A 19,176-nucleotide genomic window follows, 5' to 3' on the forward strand; every position below is an offset into this window, starting at 1 on the left:
TTGTACCATGATGCCTGTGTGAGAGAACAGAAGCAACAGGAGGAGCAGCAGGAACACCACGCCACAGATCTGTGGGAATACCTGTCGGATAACTCGTCCTATTACCAACCATCGCCTAACAAACCGCAGGATCCCCACCATCTGTAAAGACACACCTCTCAATACATTGACTGACAAAGTGAAACTGATTATAGAGCATGACTTAGTACAATAAATTTCATTGCTGTGCTTGCAAGGCACTTTAAGACCTGAAGTATCCAATTTCTGCAATGAATTAAACTTGAAAATATATTTGAATTTATAAATGTTATACTTATAAGGTTGAAAATCTCCCATTGACATAGACTGATGCTGATGAAGTGATGTCATAATAATATTTGCATACTAAATTGTAGCCCTTTTGTTTTTTCCATTATATAGGATACTGTATTACTATACATGTCTTTCTCTCCCATTTTCTCTTTATTTATTGTATTAAAATCTATGTATTTTATTTAATTGCAACTTTTCCTAAAACTTTAAAGTCACAATGTAATGGAAGTGGCAACAGATCTTCTTCCGTATTGTGACAATTATCTAAGTAAAATATATAATCGAAAAAGTAGGGCGACAACTTGGTTCGGTAACACTTTATTTCGATAGTCCACTTTAGACATTCTGCAAAGTTACTTTGCAGCTGTGTCAACTACCTGCTAGAAGAATATATATTCTTAGTAGAATATCTGCTAACACTTTATTTTGATGGTTCTACTGACTATAAGCAACTTTGAAAGTACGTCAACTTATTCTAAAAATCCTAACCCTAACAGTCTACTATATACTCTAACTGATATGTAGTTGCAAAATTACTACTTGTTACAGTAGAATGTCAAAAGTGGACAATCGAAATAGTGTAAATAACCATTGGTTCTATGCATTGGTTGTTTATTGGATGGAGGCAGATCTGAACATGAGCTTGAGGTTGAATTTTAAAAAGGGGTGGGATTTAAGTGAATTAAATAATTGCAGAAGTCATTTGCAGAAACATTTTAAAATGAAACACATGCATGGATAAATGAATAACATGCATTTAAAGGGTCAGTTCACCCAAAAATGAAAATTCTGTCATTAATTACTCACCCTCATGTCGTTCCACAACCATAAGACCTTTGTTCATCTTCAGAACACAAATTAAGATATTTTTAATGAAATCTGAGAGGTATCTTACTCCTCCATAGACAGCAATTTAACCACCACTTTCAAGGTCTAGAAAGGTGCTAAAGACATCGTTAAAATAGTCCACGTGACTGCAGTGGTTCAAACTTAATTTTATGAAGGTCTTATGGATTTGGAATGACATGAGGGTGAGTAATTAAAGGATTAGTTCACTTTCAAATTAAAATTTGCTGATAATTTTCTCACCCCCATGTCATCCAAGATGTCCATGTCCTTCTCTCTTCAGTCGAAAATAAATTCTTCTTCTTCTCAATTAAAATTCCAGCAGTGTAGACACTATCATTAATTTTCTAAAAAAAAGAATTCCGGCAGTGTATTCACTGCTAAGTGTATTACTGCCCTCCAGAGGTCAAAGTTTGAACTAATTGTTATATACTTGCACTAGCATATTGTATATGACAACTTAGTTCAAACTTTGACCTGAGGAGGGCAGTAATACACTTAGCAGTGAATACACTGCCGGAATTCTTTTTTTTAGAAAATTAATGATAGTTTCTCTAGATAAGACCCTTATTTTGCATAGAATGCTTTGAAGCTGCAATGAAACTGTAATTTTGACCTTCAACTGTTTGGAGGCCATTGATGTCCACTATATGGAGAAAAATCCTGGAATGTTTTCATCAAAAACCTTAATTTCTTTTCAACTGAAGAAAGAAGGGCATGAACATCTTGGATTACATGAGGGTGAGTAAATTATCAGGAAATTTTCATTTGAAAGTGAACTAATCCCTTAATGACAGAATTTTTTATTTTTGGGTGAACTAACCCTTTAAGATCAATAATATGCATTTAGTAACACATTCTTATTACACAGAATTTTTTTTGACAAATTATTCCTTTGTTTTAGGACCAATACCTTTAGAACCAAGACGGTTAGTAAGATTGCTGAGAGCTGATTGGATTTTCTGGCCAGTGTAGCAGCACTGTGAAAGTCAGCAAAGGATGTGGGCCGGGAGCGATGTCTGGAAACACAGGCTGCAGTCGTGTAGAGGAAATACAGACGAAGAACAGCTGCTGCTAGCGTCAGAAGAGCTAACGATGGCTGAAACCAGCACCAGGCATGCCTCAGGTATTGACTTGGCTTCCTGATCAAGGCCCATACTTCAACACTCACAAAGCACAGGGCAAACAGCAAAAGCAGAATCTAGTGAGAAGACCACAATTCAATTTTAAGTTTATTCAAATTCTGTTCGAGCTGCGAGATTTGTTTCTATTGTAATTAAGTCTTGTAGGAGAGCCAGTACCGTCAATGTCACGTGTAAGTCTGGACCAGATAATGGAGATATGTGAAAAGGCTGGATAGAGATGAAAGCAAGGATTCTGCCTGTGTGTGTTTGATCCAGGAGAACAGAAACTGGTGCCAAGATGCCCGTCTGTTTATGATACTGAGTGAACTCGATCAATACTGCCTGTGTCCTGTCACAGAAAACATAAGACAGTTACTCAAAAAACATTGAGATGAGCATGAGGGGTGTCTGGTACTAATAATAGCATACAACTTCCAGTATGTGTGAATAAAAATCCTTAGTACAAGACTGGACATGTATAGAATGAAGATACTATATGCCATATAGTGACATCATACCCTGTTGTCATCCAGTTTGTTGTCTGTAGGTCTGATAGGATCCGACGTGTGGATTCACTATTGTTCCCAAGCACTACTTCCTTTGTCTGACTGAATGCACACGATGCCTTAGTCGTCGGCCTTGAAAGAGGAGATTGTGATCATTTGTGCGAATAAAAACACATTCAGGAAAATGTTATTATATTCTCCCATACAGCTGTTCAGGCTGCACAACAATTTATTTACACACTGACAGTCTTTCTCTTTGTGTTCTATTATCTCTCACCTCGATGAGAGTGCTGGAGTGTTGTTACTGTGTGCTGAGGAGCTCTGTTGTCTAGGGTTGGCATGTGATGAAACACGAGCAGTCAGAATCAAAGGAAGTCGACCAGATTGGAACTGATCTCTGATGTTTTGATTGCAATCTATAAAAGTTAGGATTTTATTTATTTCATTATGTATACTATTTTTGTGCAAACTCTCAAAAAGCTAAATATAGTAGTAAGTAGAGTCCTTACAGTCTTGAAAATTAATTTTCTGCAGTCTTGCGGGGCCAGTTAGAGAAAGACAAGGGTTTTCATACAGGTGTGATATCAAGCTCTCATCTATCCACTGTTTTGCATTCATCCATCTATGAAAAAATTAAATATCTTGAAATAAAATTACATTTTACTGATTCATGAGAAACTGCAATTCACACACATACACATTAGTTTTTGTGTGATTAAGGACTCTTATTTTGATATTGTTGTCTTGCTATGGTTTTCATCTCCTATGTTTAGTTCCTTTCCCCTTGGTTTCTTTAGTTTCCCTTTTTTGTCACCATAGTGATTAATCAGTCTCACCTGTGCCTCTTGTTATGCTGTCTTTACTAACTTTTGTAAAGCTGTTTCTGTTCCTCCGTATATATATATTTATACCTTGGTCTGTTTAAATACTCGATTCTGATTGGCTGGAAGGTGTGCAGTAAAACAGTTTAATGCACAGGTAGTTCCAGTCTGTTTTTATTACAGATCGAAATTAATCCGCCACTATAAACATTTGTAACCATAGTAACAAAGTTACGCTTGCAAACTGAGTGAGAGACATATATGAAAGCGTTTATTTAGATAGGCTAAACAGATGATTTTTGCATATTGTTTCATTTGTATGGTGAATATGGCAATTTTGAGAAATGGGCCCAGGCACAAGACGAAATAGAAGATTAGGAGAACACGTTGAATGACAAAAAGACATATATATATATATATATATATATATATATATATATATATATATATATATATATATATATATATATATATATATATATATATATATATATATGTTAGATCTACAATAATAATAATAATAATAATAATAATAATAATGCAACAATTTTCAATTTTTTTGAGTTATGACAATTTTGAAATTACATTCAACCAACAAGCTACATTGAGTTAGAGGAACTTAATAAGTTGTAGCATAAAAACGAAATTTATGCTACAAATTAGGTTGGTTACTCAAAAAAGTGAAGTTGCTCCAACTACCTGAGTTTAAATCAACAGCTATCATAGCACATGCTAACATAACTTATTTAACATGTATATTTAATGAGCAAGTAAGATATTACTTGTCACTGGCATTAGTGTTGTCATTACTTATAGAGTCAAAGTAGTGTTTATCTTTATGTATCTACTCTTCAGCACAATGGTAACCACAAAAACTTACAAAACTCTTTTAAATGTCAAACATAACAGCATTAAAGACTAACAGGTCTTTCCCTTCATTAAAAACAAGTAAATTAGCACTTCATTTCAACATTTACTCTCCTTATCCAGTCCTATGCAAAGCATGCTGGTAACTAGAAATCGACTGCCTAATTTTTGAAGTTATCAAGACAATTTCATTACGTTACTACAACTTAATTTTTTGAAAGAACAGACGATATTAAGTTGATGTAATTATCAACATTATTATGTCAACAGAACTCAACAAAATAATGTTTGCAACTTAAAATGTTTAATTAAAACAAACTAGATTTTTTTATTTGCAACCATGCATTTATTTAAGTTGTGGTAATAGGTCCTGTGAATTACTTATATATAATATAAGGTCTCTCACACCCCCAAATTAGGCAGCATTACTACTCGGAAGTCACATTTCTGAATTGCTCTATTTTGTGATGCAACAGAGGGTTAAAGTTTTGATTAGGACGAAGGAGTATGTTAAAAGAAAATATTAAAGGTGCTACAGAGGATCTTTTCGTCGACTGAGAAACCAAAGACTGTTAGTGAGTTTTTGAAATGAGCGCATGCGTAAGAACAACCCCCCTCCTTCACAGCTCATATCGAGGGAACGCCTCCCAAAACTTGTGCATGAGTATTGGAACACGAGTGTTTGTTTACCACCGGCATTCACTGTGTCGTGTTAGTGGATTCATTATGTCGGACTCACCGCAGGTAACTCATAATCTGCAGTTGTTACTCCTGTCTCCTGACAAAAACATTGCATGCGGCGCCTGCGGAGTGTGGAAAGTTACTGGAGAGCGCAGTCGTGCTTGTCTCTCACAAGGAACGTCATGGCAGTGATTGACAAGCCAGAGGGCCAATCGTTTACGTGATGATCGCGTAAACGATTGGCTGATGTTTTTAAGGCCCTACCTCGTGCACAGATGATGTATATTAATATTATTACTTTCAGTGCACCTAATAAATAGTCTTTTATTAGTTAGTAAAGACAGTTTCAAGTAATATTGCAAAAATGTATAAAACAAAACATCCTCTGTAGCACCTTTAAGGAACATATTAAAAGAGGTTAACTTCAAATTAATATTATTACTTTTATCCAAATCACTGGGGTCTCTGGGACTTCAAAAAGAAATCAAATCATTTTCAGCTAAACATGAGGATTACTGGTGAATATATAGTCTGACTCACCCTGATAATGCAGTGAGATTGGGCTGCCCTGGTGAAGCTGAGATCAGTGTGTGTTTTATAGCTGATTGAAGCAGTCTGCTGTTAGATTCCTGCACATGTTCCTGATAGTTCACCATCAGAACCACCAACAGGAAGATCATGTAGACTAAGCAGCTCTGATTATAAGCATAAAACAAAACAACAGACCATTAAAATAAATATTAATATGCATTCAGGAGAAATCCAGCTGTTATAGGTCTCTGAGGACTAAATGAGTGCTGAGTGGATCTCTGGGTCTGAGCTCACCCTCATCAAGGCTCTAAGCGTTCTCAGCTTCCGTGCTTCCTCTTTAGCCTGCAGCAGGCCGTATCCACAGAGAGGATGAACCTTATCCTCCAGATGCTCTACTGTCCTTCTGACTTCTGTCTCCTGAGCCAAACGGTCCTCCACCTCTGGGTCTACTGGTCTCACAACAGCAGCCAGATATAGTGCCTGAATACATATCTGCAGAAAAATATGATGTCATGAGTAAAGTAAGGATGTTTTGATTGGGAAAAAAGCAATATTTTGATAAAAATGCATATCTTTCAGTTTATTTTTATCTAAAGAACAGTGCGAAATAGATTTATAGCTGACTGCAAATGGTTCCAACAGCAAGGCAGAAGTGAGGAAGGCTGACAGGGCGGACACCAGCCACATGAGAACCACAGTGCTGGAAAACATGCTCCCATACAGTCCCGCTAGAGCCAGGCATGTTCCCAGCAGAACAGCCACCAGCAGGTGAACCACACGCAGAACCCACGATGGAAGACGCAAGCCAGGTACACCACGAACAACACCTGACGAACAGCACATTGATTCACAGTGAATGTGATTTCACCAAGTACAACATGTTTCTGCATCAACATTCATATCAACCAATCAGATTTGAGGGATTTGAAGTTTACAGTTTATTTAAAGTTTACATCAGTGTTATTCACCTATTATATTCACAGGAATATTGTTCCAGGACCAACAAAATATGTTGATCCAGGAAAATGTCTTGGAAAAATCACAATGACACACATGTATTTTTATGATATATTTGTTGTATGTATACACAACCATTCAAAAGTTTAGAGTCAGTAAGTTTTTTGTTTTCTCAAGAAACTTATACTTTTATTAAGCAATGATGCATCAAACTGATCAAAAGTGACAGTAAAGATATGTATAATGTTACAAAAAAACATCTATTAATCAAAGAATCCTGGAAGAAAGTATCATGGTTTCCACATGGTTTTCGAACTGTGATAATTAGAAATGTACACTGTAAGAAAATATTTTTCAGAAAATAAATAAAACAAAGATTACTGGAGTATGTTTTACTGAGAAAATGCCATTTCAGTTTTTCTACTTCAAAATGTAATGTTTAATTCGATGTGTTACTTGCCATTTTTGTAATTGTTTGTGAAATTACTAGCAGTTTCTTAAAAAAAAATTTTTTTTTTAAATCCCCATGTTTCTTGAGCACCAAATCAACATATTAGAATGATATCTGAAGGATCATGTGACACTGAAGACTGGAGTAATGATTGCATCAAAGGAATAAATTACATGTTAAAATATATTAAAATAGAAAACAGTTATTTTAAATTGTAATAATATTTCCCAATGTTACTGTTTTTACTGTATTTTTTGATAATAATCAATTAAATGGAGCCTTGGTGAGCATACAAGACTTTAACTTGACATTAAAACATTTTACCGACCACAAACGTTTGAATGGAAGTATATCTATATATCTTCAAATAAAATATTATTAAATAAAATTATGAAAATGAAATAATGAAATACAGTATTGACTTTAAAGTTTTGCGGACATTAAATTATGGGAATAAAGTGAGAAAGGGGAGGAATGGGATCAGAAAATGGACACATGGTCATGGTTCTCATTATTTACTTTCAATATCTTATCTTGCTCTGTGTTTGGTGTGGGCTCACCAATGCGTGTGTTGGAGATGTTGCTTATAGAGTCAGGTGGGAGGCTAGGGAGAAATGTGCTGGCCTCACTAAGCACTGAGAGTGAGGAGGAGGACTTGTGAAAGCCAGGTTCATATGTAGGCGTATCCACACTCAGATCAGACCACTCACTACACAAGCTGTCCTGGCTGAAAGACAAAAAGACAGAAATAAAGTATGTGACAATGTATCCTGGTAAATGTGTGAAACGTTCAGTGCAGAACTCACATGTCAGACAGGGTGGTCTCGTTGGGCGTAAAATGGCCACTGTCAGATGCTTCTGGCCCTGAGGAAAGTGTGTTTGTGGGATCCAGGTCTGCAGATATAGTCATAAGATCTTCCTCTAAAATAAGAGCAAATGATAAGGAATAATTCACCTTAAAATTCAATAATTCTGTGTTCATTTACTCATTCTCATGTTGCTTCAAATCTTTCTTTCTTTCTTTCTTTCTTTCTTTCTTTCTTTCTTACTTTCTTCAAGACTTGTGTAAAGTTGCATGTATATGACTTTTATGGTGATTTTTTTTTTTTTTTTTTTTTTTGCCTTTTGAAGTTTGACAGACCCAGTCTTCATATGAAAAAGAGCTTCTTTTGTGTTCCACAGAAGAAAGAAAGTTATACGGGTTTAGAACAACATGAGGTTTGAATAAATGATTTTTGACATTTTCAAGGGAGTGACGTTGTTTCTTCAAACCTGAAGACTTGGTTGGTTCTATGATATTGTGCTCAGAGTTTGGAGTAGACAAATGTAGTTGTAGGAGGGCTTTTTTTCTTTTCAAAAGGTGAGTAGTTCCTGTCAGCTCAGGCAGGCCAAAGATACTGTCACATGATGGCCACTGATCCACTCTGTGAAACGTTTAAAATAACACTGTATGTTTATGTTAACCTTTTAAGGGCATGTAATACTGTATGTACAATTCATGAAGAATAGACTTGGTACCGGTCATTCCCAGGATCGGGACTATTCCAAAACTCTGAATCTAGTTTCTTGCTCTGCAGTGAGTTCTTAAAGGGAAAAAAACAAGGAGATATGGAGAGAATATGCTGCAAATAAATTAATTAAAGGGGTAGTTCACCCAAAAATTCTGTCATCAGTTACTCACCTTCAAGTTGTTTCAAACGCGTATGAATTTCTTTCTTCTGCTGAACACAAAAGAAGTCGGAAACCAAACAGCTGATGGGCCCCATTGATTTTAATAGTACACCCCCCCACACACACCCACACACACACACACACAGACACACACACACACACACACCCATACTATTGAAGTCAATGGGGCCCTGGGCCTGTTTTATCTGTTCTTTAATGTATCTTTTGTGTTCAGCAGAAGAAAGAATTCATACAGGATTGAAACAACCTGAGTGTGAGTAAATGATGACAGAATTAGTTTTGGTGAACTAACCTTTTGAGGAAATTATGCTTGATGACTCTATGATATTTAGTTAATGTTGGGGAATTAAATTCTCTCACAGTGAAAGGAGATGGTCCATCATATATGGAAGAGTCAGGGACTGTTGGCAATGACAGAAATGATGAGCAGGAGAGATCTGGGTGACTGAGGAAAACATCCATCTCCACGCAATGAGACACAGGAGAGGGAGGCAGAGATACCTCCAGTGTCACCTACAACACAATCCATCACCATTGCACTATGAGTGAGAATTTTCATGAATGTACACTATTGTTCAAAAGTTTGAGGTCAGCAAGACTTTTTTTTTTTTTTTAAAGAAATTACTACTTTTATTCAGCAAGGATGCATTGAATTGATCAAAACTGATAATAAAGACTGTTTTAAAGTTACAAAAGATTTCTATTCTTTCAAACTTTCTATTCATCAAAGAATCCTGTACCATGGTTTCCAGCAGCACAACTGTTTTCAAATGTGATAAGAAATGTTTCTTGAGCACCAAATCAGCATATTAGAATGATTTCTGAAGGATCACGTGACACTGAAGACCAGAGTAATGATGCTGAAAATTCAGCTTTGCCATCACAGGAATAAATTACTTTTATTGGAATAATTTTAAAATATATTAAAATAGTTATTTTAAACTGTAATAATTTACTTTTTTTACTCTTTTTTTTTTATCAAATAAATGCAGCCTTGGTGAGAACTTGTTTTAAAAAACATGGTAGTGTAGATTAGAAGTCAAAATATGATATATATACAGTACAATTTCACAAGGGATTATGAAGATTGACATATATATACCTTGCTCTGGGTTTTTTGGAACAGAAATCTGAGAATGGTTTGAAGGGGGAAGGTCAAAGCAGCAACTGTCATTCCAACCAAAATGGTCTCCCCATTCATCACCATCTGGGTAGAGACTGGAACACTGCAGTCGTAACAGTAACAAATGTGTATAACCCATTTGTTTTAAGAGGAATGAGATGAAATGTATTCATTTCTCTGAGTTTAGTGATGAATATTATTCTCCTTTGGCATTAATCAATAACAAAGACTGTAGCTTAGAGAAAAACGGAAATTGCTTTGTTTTACAAGATGCAATTACCTGCATCTACAGTGTAAGCTATACAAGCTCAATCTGTTATCCATGCCCTTTGAAGGTCATGTCTATTACCTGCTGCCCTTTCTGCCCACTGCTCCATACCACACTGCCCCAGCTGCCAGATAGAGATGTAATAAGAGGGCGCAGCAGGTTACCCTCTGGGCTCGGCTAAAGCGGCTGTGGGCCGGCCGTTCCCATAACGAAATCCACAGATGGTGCTCTTGAAGGCCAAAAAGTAACTGGGAATGTAGGATCCTTTTAAACTGCTGCAGCTCCTGAGGACCTAAAAAGATCAAAGGTTATGAAATGCAAATATGAAATATGCTGTGCTGCATGTGTATACTTACAAGATGCTAAAACAACTTTCTCCACCCTTCCAGAGTTCCTCTCGTTCTCCACAGATAGCCAGTCTTCTACCAGGAAGAAGAACATGTTATCTGTCTGTATGTCCCAGACTATCACATGTTTTAAGTACCAGGATGGGTCTAGACCTGCAAAACACAGCAGTTGTTTGTGAGTATTTGTTATTTTAAGAAGAAAGAAAGAAGCTATTCACAACCACTGACCCGTGTTGTCATGCCAGATGCGTATCTTCCAGATCTCTCCAAGATTGGCATCCGTTTCAACTTGGAAGTCATCCAGGCTGTTCCTCTGGAAAGCTCCTTCTCTTTGAAGGTGACGTGAGCCACTTTTATTCAGACCATACAGGCTAATGCCAACATGTGCAGTGGTACCTGATGGATTCAGATGTTTCATAACTTGGTAAGTTCTTGTTTGATGACTTTTAAGAGGTTGATAACTAAATTAAAGATTCCACTGACCAGACCCTCTTTTCCAGCCTGTTTTGACAAGAACCCGGTACTGGTAGCGACCTTTCTGACCACACAGAGGAACCCAACACAGACGCAGACTTTCCAGGTGATCCAGTTTGTGAGCGAGAAGACCAACCAGCAGATGAATTAGCAGCAAGACTCCACAAACTATTCCCACCACCACGTTTCTCACCGGCTCCTCTGACTGGTGACACAAACAATGTTCATCACTGATGTGTTACAGTTTTTACATAAATTACCGTTCAAAAGTTTGGGGTCAATAAGATTTTTGAAAGAAGTCTCACCATGGCTGCATTTATTTGATGAAAAATACCGTAAAAACAGTAATATTATGAAATATTATTTCATTTTAAAATAACTTTTTTTAATTTAATATATTTTACAATGAAATGTAAAAGCAAAAGCTGAATTTTCAGTATCATTTGTGTCACATGATCCTTCAGAAATCATTCCAATATGCTGATTTGAAACATTTCTTATTATTATCAGTGTTGAAAACGTCTCGGGTTACGAGTGTAACCCCTGTTCCCTGAGTAAGGGAACGAGACGCTACGTCATTGACGTAGCGTCGATAGTTCCCACGAAAGGGAACTGTTGTGCTGTGGATACCACGATATATTTGTTTTCCAGAAACCTTTGATGAAATAGAAAAGTTCAAAAGAACATCATTTATTTGAAATAGAAAATATTTGTAAATATGTAAAAGTCTTGTCACTTTTTATCAATTTAATGCATCCATGCTGAATAAAAGTGGGGGGGTGGGGGGTGGGGGAATCTTGACGACCCCACACTTTTGAATTGAAGTGTATGTTCCCTTTAAAGGGATAGTTAACTCAAATTAAAAACAGCCTATGATTTACTCACCCTCAAGCCATCCAAAGTGTAAACGGCTTTCTTCTTTCAGTTGAATACAGTCAGAGTTATATTAAATAGTGTCCTGGCTCTTTCAAGCTTTATAATGACAGTAAATAGAGGATGAGATTTTGAAGCCCCAAAAAGTGCAACCATCCATCATGAAAGATATCCACACAGCTCTGGGGGGTTACTAAAAGACCTCTGAAGCAAAGTGATGCATTTGTATAAGAAAAATATCCACATTTAAAACTTTAAAAACTAAAATAACTAGCTTCCGGCAGACAGCCATACGCATGTCGACTTACGCCAAAAGAGTAACCCCTTGCATTATGTAGGAGTAGTGTAAGCTTTGATGCCTCTCTCTGTTCAAATTGGGCAACAAACGCAAGTTCCTCTTCTCTTATATCGAAATCCTCTGACATTTCTCTTTAAAAATTCTCATTTTAGACTTCTAATTCGTGGCCGGTGTTTTGTTTTGCTCTATCCTCTGTGTTTCCGTGTTCATCATTCCATCATGCGTCGCGTCAGAGTTAAGCTAGTTATTTAAAGTTTTAAAAACTGATATTTTTCTTACACAAAGGCATCGCTTCGCTTCAGAAGGCCTTTATTAACCCGGTGTGGATATCTTTTATGATGGACTGTCGCACTTATTTGGGCTTCAAAATCTCATTCTCTATTTACTGCCATTATAAAGCTTGGAAGAACCAGGACATTATTTAATATACAGTGGGTATGGAAAGTATTCAGAGCCCCTTAAATTTTTCATTCTTTGTTATATTGCAGCCATTTGCTAAAATCATTTAAGTCCATTTTTGTCCTCATTAATGTACACACAGAACCCCATATTGACAGAAAAACACAGAATTGTTGACATTTTTGCAGATTTATTAAAAAAGAAAAACTGAAATATCACATGGTCCTAAGTATTCAGACCCTTTGCTGTGATACTCAGGTGCTGTCCATTTCTTCTGATCATCCTTGAGATGGTTCTACACCTTCATTTGAGTCCAGCTGTGTTTGATTATACTGACTGGACTTGATTAGGAAAGCCACACACGTGTCTATATAAGAATGTACAGCTCACAGTGCATGTCAGAGCAAATGAGAATCATGAGGTCAAATGAACTGCCTGAAGAGCTCAGAGACAGAATTGTGGCAAGGCACAGATCTGGCCAAGGTTACAAAAACATTTCTGCTGCACCTAAGGTTCCTAAGAGCACAGTGGCCTCCATAATCCTTAAATGGAAGACGTTTGGGACGACCAGAACCCTTCCTAGAGCTGGCCGTCTGGCCAAACTGAGCTATCGGGGGAGAAGAGTCTTGGTGAGAGGTAAAGAAGAACCCAAAGATAACTGTGGCTAAGCTCCAGAGATGCAGTCGGGAGATGGGAGAAAGTTGTAAAAAAGTCAACAATCACTGCAGCCCTCCACCAGTCAGGACTTTATGGCAGAGTGGCCCGACGGAAGCCTCTCCTCAGTGCAAGACACATGAAAGCCTGCATGGAGTTTGCTAAAAAACACCTGAAGATTCTCTGTTCTGATGAGACCAAGATTTGGTCTCACTTTTTGGCCTTAATTCTAAGCGTTATGTGTGGAGAAAACTAGGCACTGCTCATCACCTGTCCAATACAGTCCCAACAGTGAAGCATGGTGGTGGCAGCATCATGCTGTGGGGGTGTTTTTCAACTGCAGGGACAGGACGACTGGTTGCAATCGAGGGAAAGATGACAGGGATATCCTGGACGAAAACCTTCTCCAGAGTGCTCAGGACCTCAGACTGGGCCGAAGGTTTACCTTCCAAAAAGACAATGACCCTAAGCACACAGCTAAAATAACGAAGGAGTGGCTTCACAACAACTCCGTGACTGTTCTTGAATGGCCCAGCCAGAGCCCTGACTTAAACCCAATTGAGCATCTCTGGAGAGACCTAAAAATGGCTGTCCACCAATGTTTACCATCCAACCTGACAGAACTGGAGAGGATCTGCAAGGAGGAATGGCAGAGGATCCCCAAATCCAGGTGTGAAAAACTTGTTGCATCTTTCCCAAAAAGACTCATGGCTGTATTAAATCAATAGGGTGCTTCTACTAAATACTGAGCAAAGGGTCTGAATACTTGGGACCATGTGATATTTCAGTTTTTCTTTTTTAATAAATCTGCAAAAAATGTCAACAATTTTGTGTTTTTCTGTCAATATGGGGTGCTGTGTGTACATTAATGAGGGAAAAAAATGAACTTAAATGATTTTAGCAAATGGCTGCAATATAACAAAGAGTGAAAAATTTAAGGGGGTCTGAATACTTTCCGTACCCACTGTATCTCTGATTGTATTCAACTGAAATAAGAAAGTCATATACACCTAGGATGGCTTGAGGGTGAATAAATCATGGGGTAATTTTCATTTTTGGGTGAACTAACCCTTTGATTGCGAAATTATGTTATATCTTTAAGTAGAAATGGCATACAGGTGGCAGCAGTAGAAGTGCTTCGGGATGGATGAAGAGGCTGGCTCCAAACATAGTGAGGTGATGGGTGAGGCAGTGGGCAGTGTGGGGGCTGCTGCCACTCAAAGGACTCAAACCATCACTGCTCCAGCGCCTCTCATCAACACTGAAGAACCGGCACAGCATGCTGAACACACACACTGAGACAGACACGTCCACACCGCTGACGCTACTGTTCAGCTTCACAAACAGGTCTTTGGCAGAGCCATTCAAGCTGTAAAATTTACAGACACAATTACTTTCGTTCACACTAACACAATATTTCTATTCACTATTTTTAATGAAAAAAAAAAAAAAATTAAGGAAGGAACAAGAAGAACTTACAGTGGTGTAAGGAAGATGGTATGCTCCAGTGACGGAGTCTCAGCTGAGAGAGAGAGGGTGAGCTCTTGAGAATGAGTTTGTCCAGACAGTGAATGAACTGGTTGGTCATCTAGATAGATCCATACAATTCCAGAGGCTTTCTCACCAGCACCTGCTTGACAATACAAAGCACAGGCTTTCTATATTCTATACTGCTAAAACATTTCTATATTGCAAACATATTATATACCTCTTTTGCATGTACTTAAAGGTTATTTTTATTGCTAACACTGAGACACGCTGACTATTACATTAATTTCATAAAATAAATTAAACCAATATAATATACAATGCCATCTGCTTACCAAGGCTGATGGTAAAAAATATAGTAAAAACAGTAATATTGTGAAATATTCTTATAATTTAAAATAACTGATTTCTGTTTTATTATTTAAAATGTTACACGATTCTTCAGAAATAATTTTAATATGCTGTTTTGGTGCTCAAAAATATCTCTTATTATTATCAATGTTGAAACCAGTTGTGCTACTTAATACTTTTGTGTAAACCATGAGTTTTCAGGATCCTCTGATGAATAGAAAGAAAAAACACAGCATTTATTAGAAATAATCATCTTTTGTAACATTAATAATAAATGTATTTACAGTCTGTTTTGATCAATTTAATGGATCCTTGCTGAATAAAACTATTAAGTATTGAGCATTAATTTCTTTTTATACTCAAGTCTTAAACTTTTGATTATTTTATGCATTCTTGTTGAATAAAATCATAATTTTCAAGAAAAAAGTTCTTACTCTAAACAAAATAATGTAATATAAATGAACATTGCATGCATATTATATTATATTATATTATATTATATTATATTATATTATATTATATTATATTATATTATATTATATTATATTATATTAGATTAGATTAGATTAGATTAGATTAGATATTGAAGTGTAATAAGATGCATTGGCTGGTGTACACTACCTGGGATAAGACTGAAGTTTAGGGCAACATAGAGGCCAGTCTGAGGCTCTGTTTCCATTGCTTTGACTGTGAAATTTACACTTCCCTTGGGCAGCAGAGTAAAATTTTTCCATAGTAACCTCTCATCTTCTGTCTCTTGTACTTTTTTGTGTAAAGTAATTTGTATCGCTGTGTCTAGTGTCAGGTTGGCAATCGAAATGGGCTGCCCCTGTGGTGTAGCAAACTCCATGGCTGCAAGAGTAGTCGTTATAGGAGGTTCTGCAGCTGGAATGAATGGGTTTTCTTCACCCTCCATTTGCAGAAGGATTTGCAGGACCTCTTGTTTTTCCTCCTTTAGTTGAGAGCTCAGTGCTGATGGGATGTGAAACTGGCAATGGCGGAGAGGATCTGTGCATAGAAGGTCTTTACTAGGGTCACCCCGTACACCCACCACACTGATCTTTGGAACGGCGAGGGAAAGAGCTTCTTCCCCACTCATCCGCGACAACATTAATGAGCGTGTGAGCTCAAAAATCTGGCTTAGTGCTGATACAGCTGTCTCAGATGTATCCATATGCTTGAGGCCTGAATCGCTCCTCTGCCTCTGATCAGCAGTTAGTGTGCTGCCTGCAGTGAAAATGTAAAGATGGATAAGCCACAGTTCATTTGCAAGTTCAGAGTGAACCTCTATTATCATGCTGAATATGAATTCTGCCTTACTTAAAACAGCCAGAATGTTTCTGCCCGTGTCTGTGGGGTTGATGTCACCCTGTCCTGTTTGTTCTCTTATCACTTTGATCATCTTTTCCGTGACCTTCAGAACCTTTGCATAGCAGCCGTTGCACTGCCATTCAGAGGTAACCACCTGCAGACAGGAAAGTACATTTTCTAGTACATCATTTGCATTTGTAACATCACATGTGACAATACTTTGTTCTTAGGCAGCATGGATAGTTTTCCATATTCCCATAACTCCTCATTACACACAGCAGGCAAGCTGAATTCAGTGATGAGGTTTTGCTTCTCCTGTCACACGGTGCTGGACCTAGAAAATGTTGCTGACATGCTTTATGTCAAGCTATGATTAATGCTGATTAATGCTATGCTTTCCATAAGCTTTAATAATTCAAAGCCTTACTGTAGACTGGGCCAAAGCTGAGCTGATCAGAGCCACATCCTGGAATGAGGAGACCGGCAGAGATGCAAGAGCCTGAATCACATTGCCACGTATCTGAATCTTGTCCTCCAACTCATGAGCACTTACGGATGCTAGCTGTGGAAGTGGGTTGATTTTGATTTAAAAACTAATTTCTAAAAAACAGCAATACAGAAACTAAAGTTGCACTCAGTAATTTTTATGGCAGTTGTCTTGGACTGACATCTAGTGGTATGGATGCAACAACACAAAAAGCAAATATTATCATTTACTGATGACAGAAACTTAGGTTGAGCAAAGTTCAGAATTTAAAGGCATAATTTACCCACCTTCCAACCTGTATGACTTTCTTCTGAGGAACACAATAGAAGATATTTTGAGGAATACTGCTAACCAAACACCATTGGAGCCCACTGACTTCCACTGTTTAGACCATGAGTTGTCAACTCTGGCCCTCGAGGTCCACTTTCCTGCAAAGTTTAGTTCCACGCTTGATCAAACTCACCTGCCTATAACCTATAGCAATTTTGATTAGCTTGTTCGGGTGTGTTTGATTAGGGTTGGAGCTATACGTTCACACCATGTGACATTCTATTCGGAGCTGTTCACATCATCGGACTGGGAATTATGCACTTCTATGGCATCACTATCAACACCTAAATGAATTTGCAGTGGTCAGGTGGTACAGCGGTCACATGGTACAAGTAGGAGCTCTCAAACAGTTCCCATCTTACAAGCTGCAATCACGAGCAATTTGAGGATGTGAACGCTTTTTACACGACAAAATCACGTAATTACAGTAATTACAACATGCCGCAACACCTCTACTCTGCAGGAAAATGTACCTTGAGTGTCCGAGTTGAGAAACCCTGGCATAGACCAAAAAAATCTGAGACATTTCTCAAAATGTCTTCTATCGTGTTTCACAGAAGAAAGAAAGTCATTCAGTTTTGGGCCAACATGAGGGTGAGAAAATGATGACAGAATATTTTATTTTTTGGTGAACTATCCCTTTCAGTTCATGAGATGGAATTTGAACTAAATTAGCTACACCCAAGAGGAAGCTAAACTAGATTGTAGGAGGTGAAATTTATTGAATTACATTTAGGAGAAATTCAACAGATAATGGAATTCTGGGAAATAAAGTGATTTTCCATCTTGGTACATACAATTAGGCCACGTTCACACAGCAGCAGAATATGGTTGTCAGTCCTGTATTTGAGTTCTTAATACGGATACGTTCACACACAGTACGGTTATTTATGGGTGTGACAACCGCATTTTATAACCGAACTCACACACGTAAATTTTCAGGACTCAATCCCAAAAACTGACAGTGTGAACGTGGCCTAATTAAAGTCCCCCTGGCCTGTAGTCAATAATTGTATCCCTTAAAACTAATCTTTGATCACCAAAATTACATATTTAGTCAACTCAACTCAATTTTTATTTGTAAAGCACTTTCAAAACAATAAAAATGGACCAAAGTGCTGTCAATAAAGTTTTTTCCTGTGAAAAAAAAAAAATCATTAATGCCTTAAAATAGATTGAATGTGACCCTAAACCCTTGCTTCATTTAGTATACATGGAACATATAATGAATATGCAAATTAGCCCCGCCTCCACTCACTCACACAAGCTCAGTGATCCACTCGGTCAACTTTACTGTAGTAAACGCTGCACAATGTCAAAAGGAAATACTGGTTTAACTCAGCCATATAAAAATGTTATTAGGCTACTGATATCTTAATTTCATATAAGTTTGTCATGATTTATCAATTTTATCCTTCCAGTGTAAAAATATTTTTAATTAGGAAAATACTGAGTGTACCTTTTAATATACATGCGGACAGCTGGTTTACCTGGTTGAGTTGGCTGGTCAAGGCAATAGAATATTGGATAATTTCCTGAGGGTTTCCTTGTTGGAATAAGGCAATAAACTCTGATTGGCTCTTATTCTTCAACCACTCCATTGTACACTGATCACACAGCAGCACAGTCAGATTCCTGCAGAAGATATGAAGTGTTATTTTGGAGATGTGATGTTTTAATTGGAACATAATTGCCAATAGCTGACTAACTTTCTTGCTGCAATGACTGAAGCCCCCGTACTGTCCTCTACCAGCACCAGCATGTGAATAACAGATATGTTTCCTGCTGTATTCAGACTACCCAGTGGCACCAGGGAGCCAAACGTGCTCTGAGTGCCTCTGTAAAGGGTAATCATGGGACATAATGGTCCAAAATCTTCACACTGTGCCACCTGCAGTGAAAAGATCAGCTGAGCTGAGTCACCGTAATCATCTATCCACCCTGCCATTGAGGAAAAAATAGCAAAGAATACGTCAAACCGTAGA

General features: G+C 37.5%; 1 protein-coding gene across 1 annotated transcript in view; it reads right to left on the minus strand.

Moving 5' to 3' along the window:
- The window catches only part of pkd1b (polycystic kidney disease 1b), a 37,850-nt gene that overhangs the window by 2,991 nt on the left and 15,683 nt on the right, over positions 1–19,176 (minus strand). Inside the window, exons 15-40 of the mRNA XM_067369834.1 lie at positions 18,901–19,132; positions 18,682–18,826; positions 16,802–16,936; positions 16,384–16,528; positions 15,685–16,290; positions 14,704–14,854; positions 14,341–14,593; positions 11,010–11,205; positions 10,755–10,922; positions 10,536–10,679; positions 10,261–10,471; positions 9,891–10,014; positions 9,149–9,301; positions 8,615–8,679; positions 8,369–8,520; positions 7,903–8,017; positions 7,657–7,823; positions 6,313–6,515; positions 5,983–6,180; positions 5,698–5,852; positions 3,298–3,410; positions 3,066–3,204; positions 2,801–2,920; positions 2,460–2,631; positions 2,072–2,359; positions 7–141 (exon numbers count right to left, since the gene is read on the minus strand). Of these exons, the coding sequence (XP_067225935.1) occupies positions 7–141; positions 2,072–2,359; positions 2,460–2,631; positions 2,801–2,920; positions 3,066–3,204; positions 3,298–3,410; positions 5,698–5,852; positions 5,983–6,180; positions 6,313–6,515; positions 7,657–7,823; positions 7,903–8,017; positions 8,369–8,520; positions 8,615–8,679; positions 9,149–9,301; positions 9,891–10,014; positions 10,261–10,471; positions 10,536–10,679; positions 10,755–10,922; positions 11,010–11,205; positions 14,341–14,593; positions 14,704–14,854; positions 15,685–16,290; positions 16,384–16,528; positions 16,802–16,936; positions 18,682–18,826; positions 18,901–19,132 (4,685 nt within the window). The remainder of the gene's footprint in view (positions 1–6; positions 142–2,071; positions 2,360–2,459; positions 2,632–2,800; positions 2,921–3,065; positions 3,205–3,297; positions 3,411–5,697; positions 5,853–5,982; positions 6,181–6,312; positions 6,516–7,656; positions 7,824–7,902; positions 8,018–8,368; positions 8,521–8,614; positions 8,680–9,148; positions 9,302–9,890; positions 10,015–10,260; positions 10,472–10,535; positions 10,680–10,754; positions 10,923–11,009; positions 11,206–14,340; positions 14,594–14,703; positions 14,855–15,684; positions 16,291–16,383; positions 16,529–16,801; positions 16,937–18,681; positions 18,827–18,900; positions 19,133–19,176) is intronic.

The sequence above is a fragment of the Chanodichthys erythropterus genome, chromosome 19 (assembly GCF_024489055.1).
Source record: "Chanodichthys erythropterus isolate Z2021 chromosome 19, ASM2448905v1, whole genome shotgun sequence".
Taxonomy (NCBI): Eukaryota; Metazoa; Chordata; class Actinopteri; order Cypriniformes; family Xenocyprididae; genus Chanodichthys; species Chanodichthys erythropterus.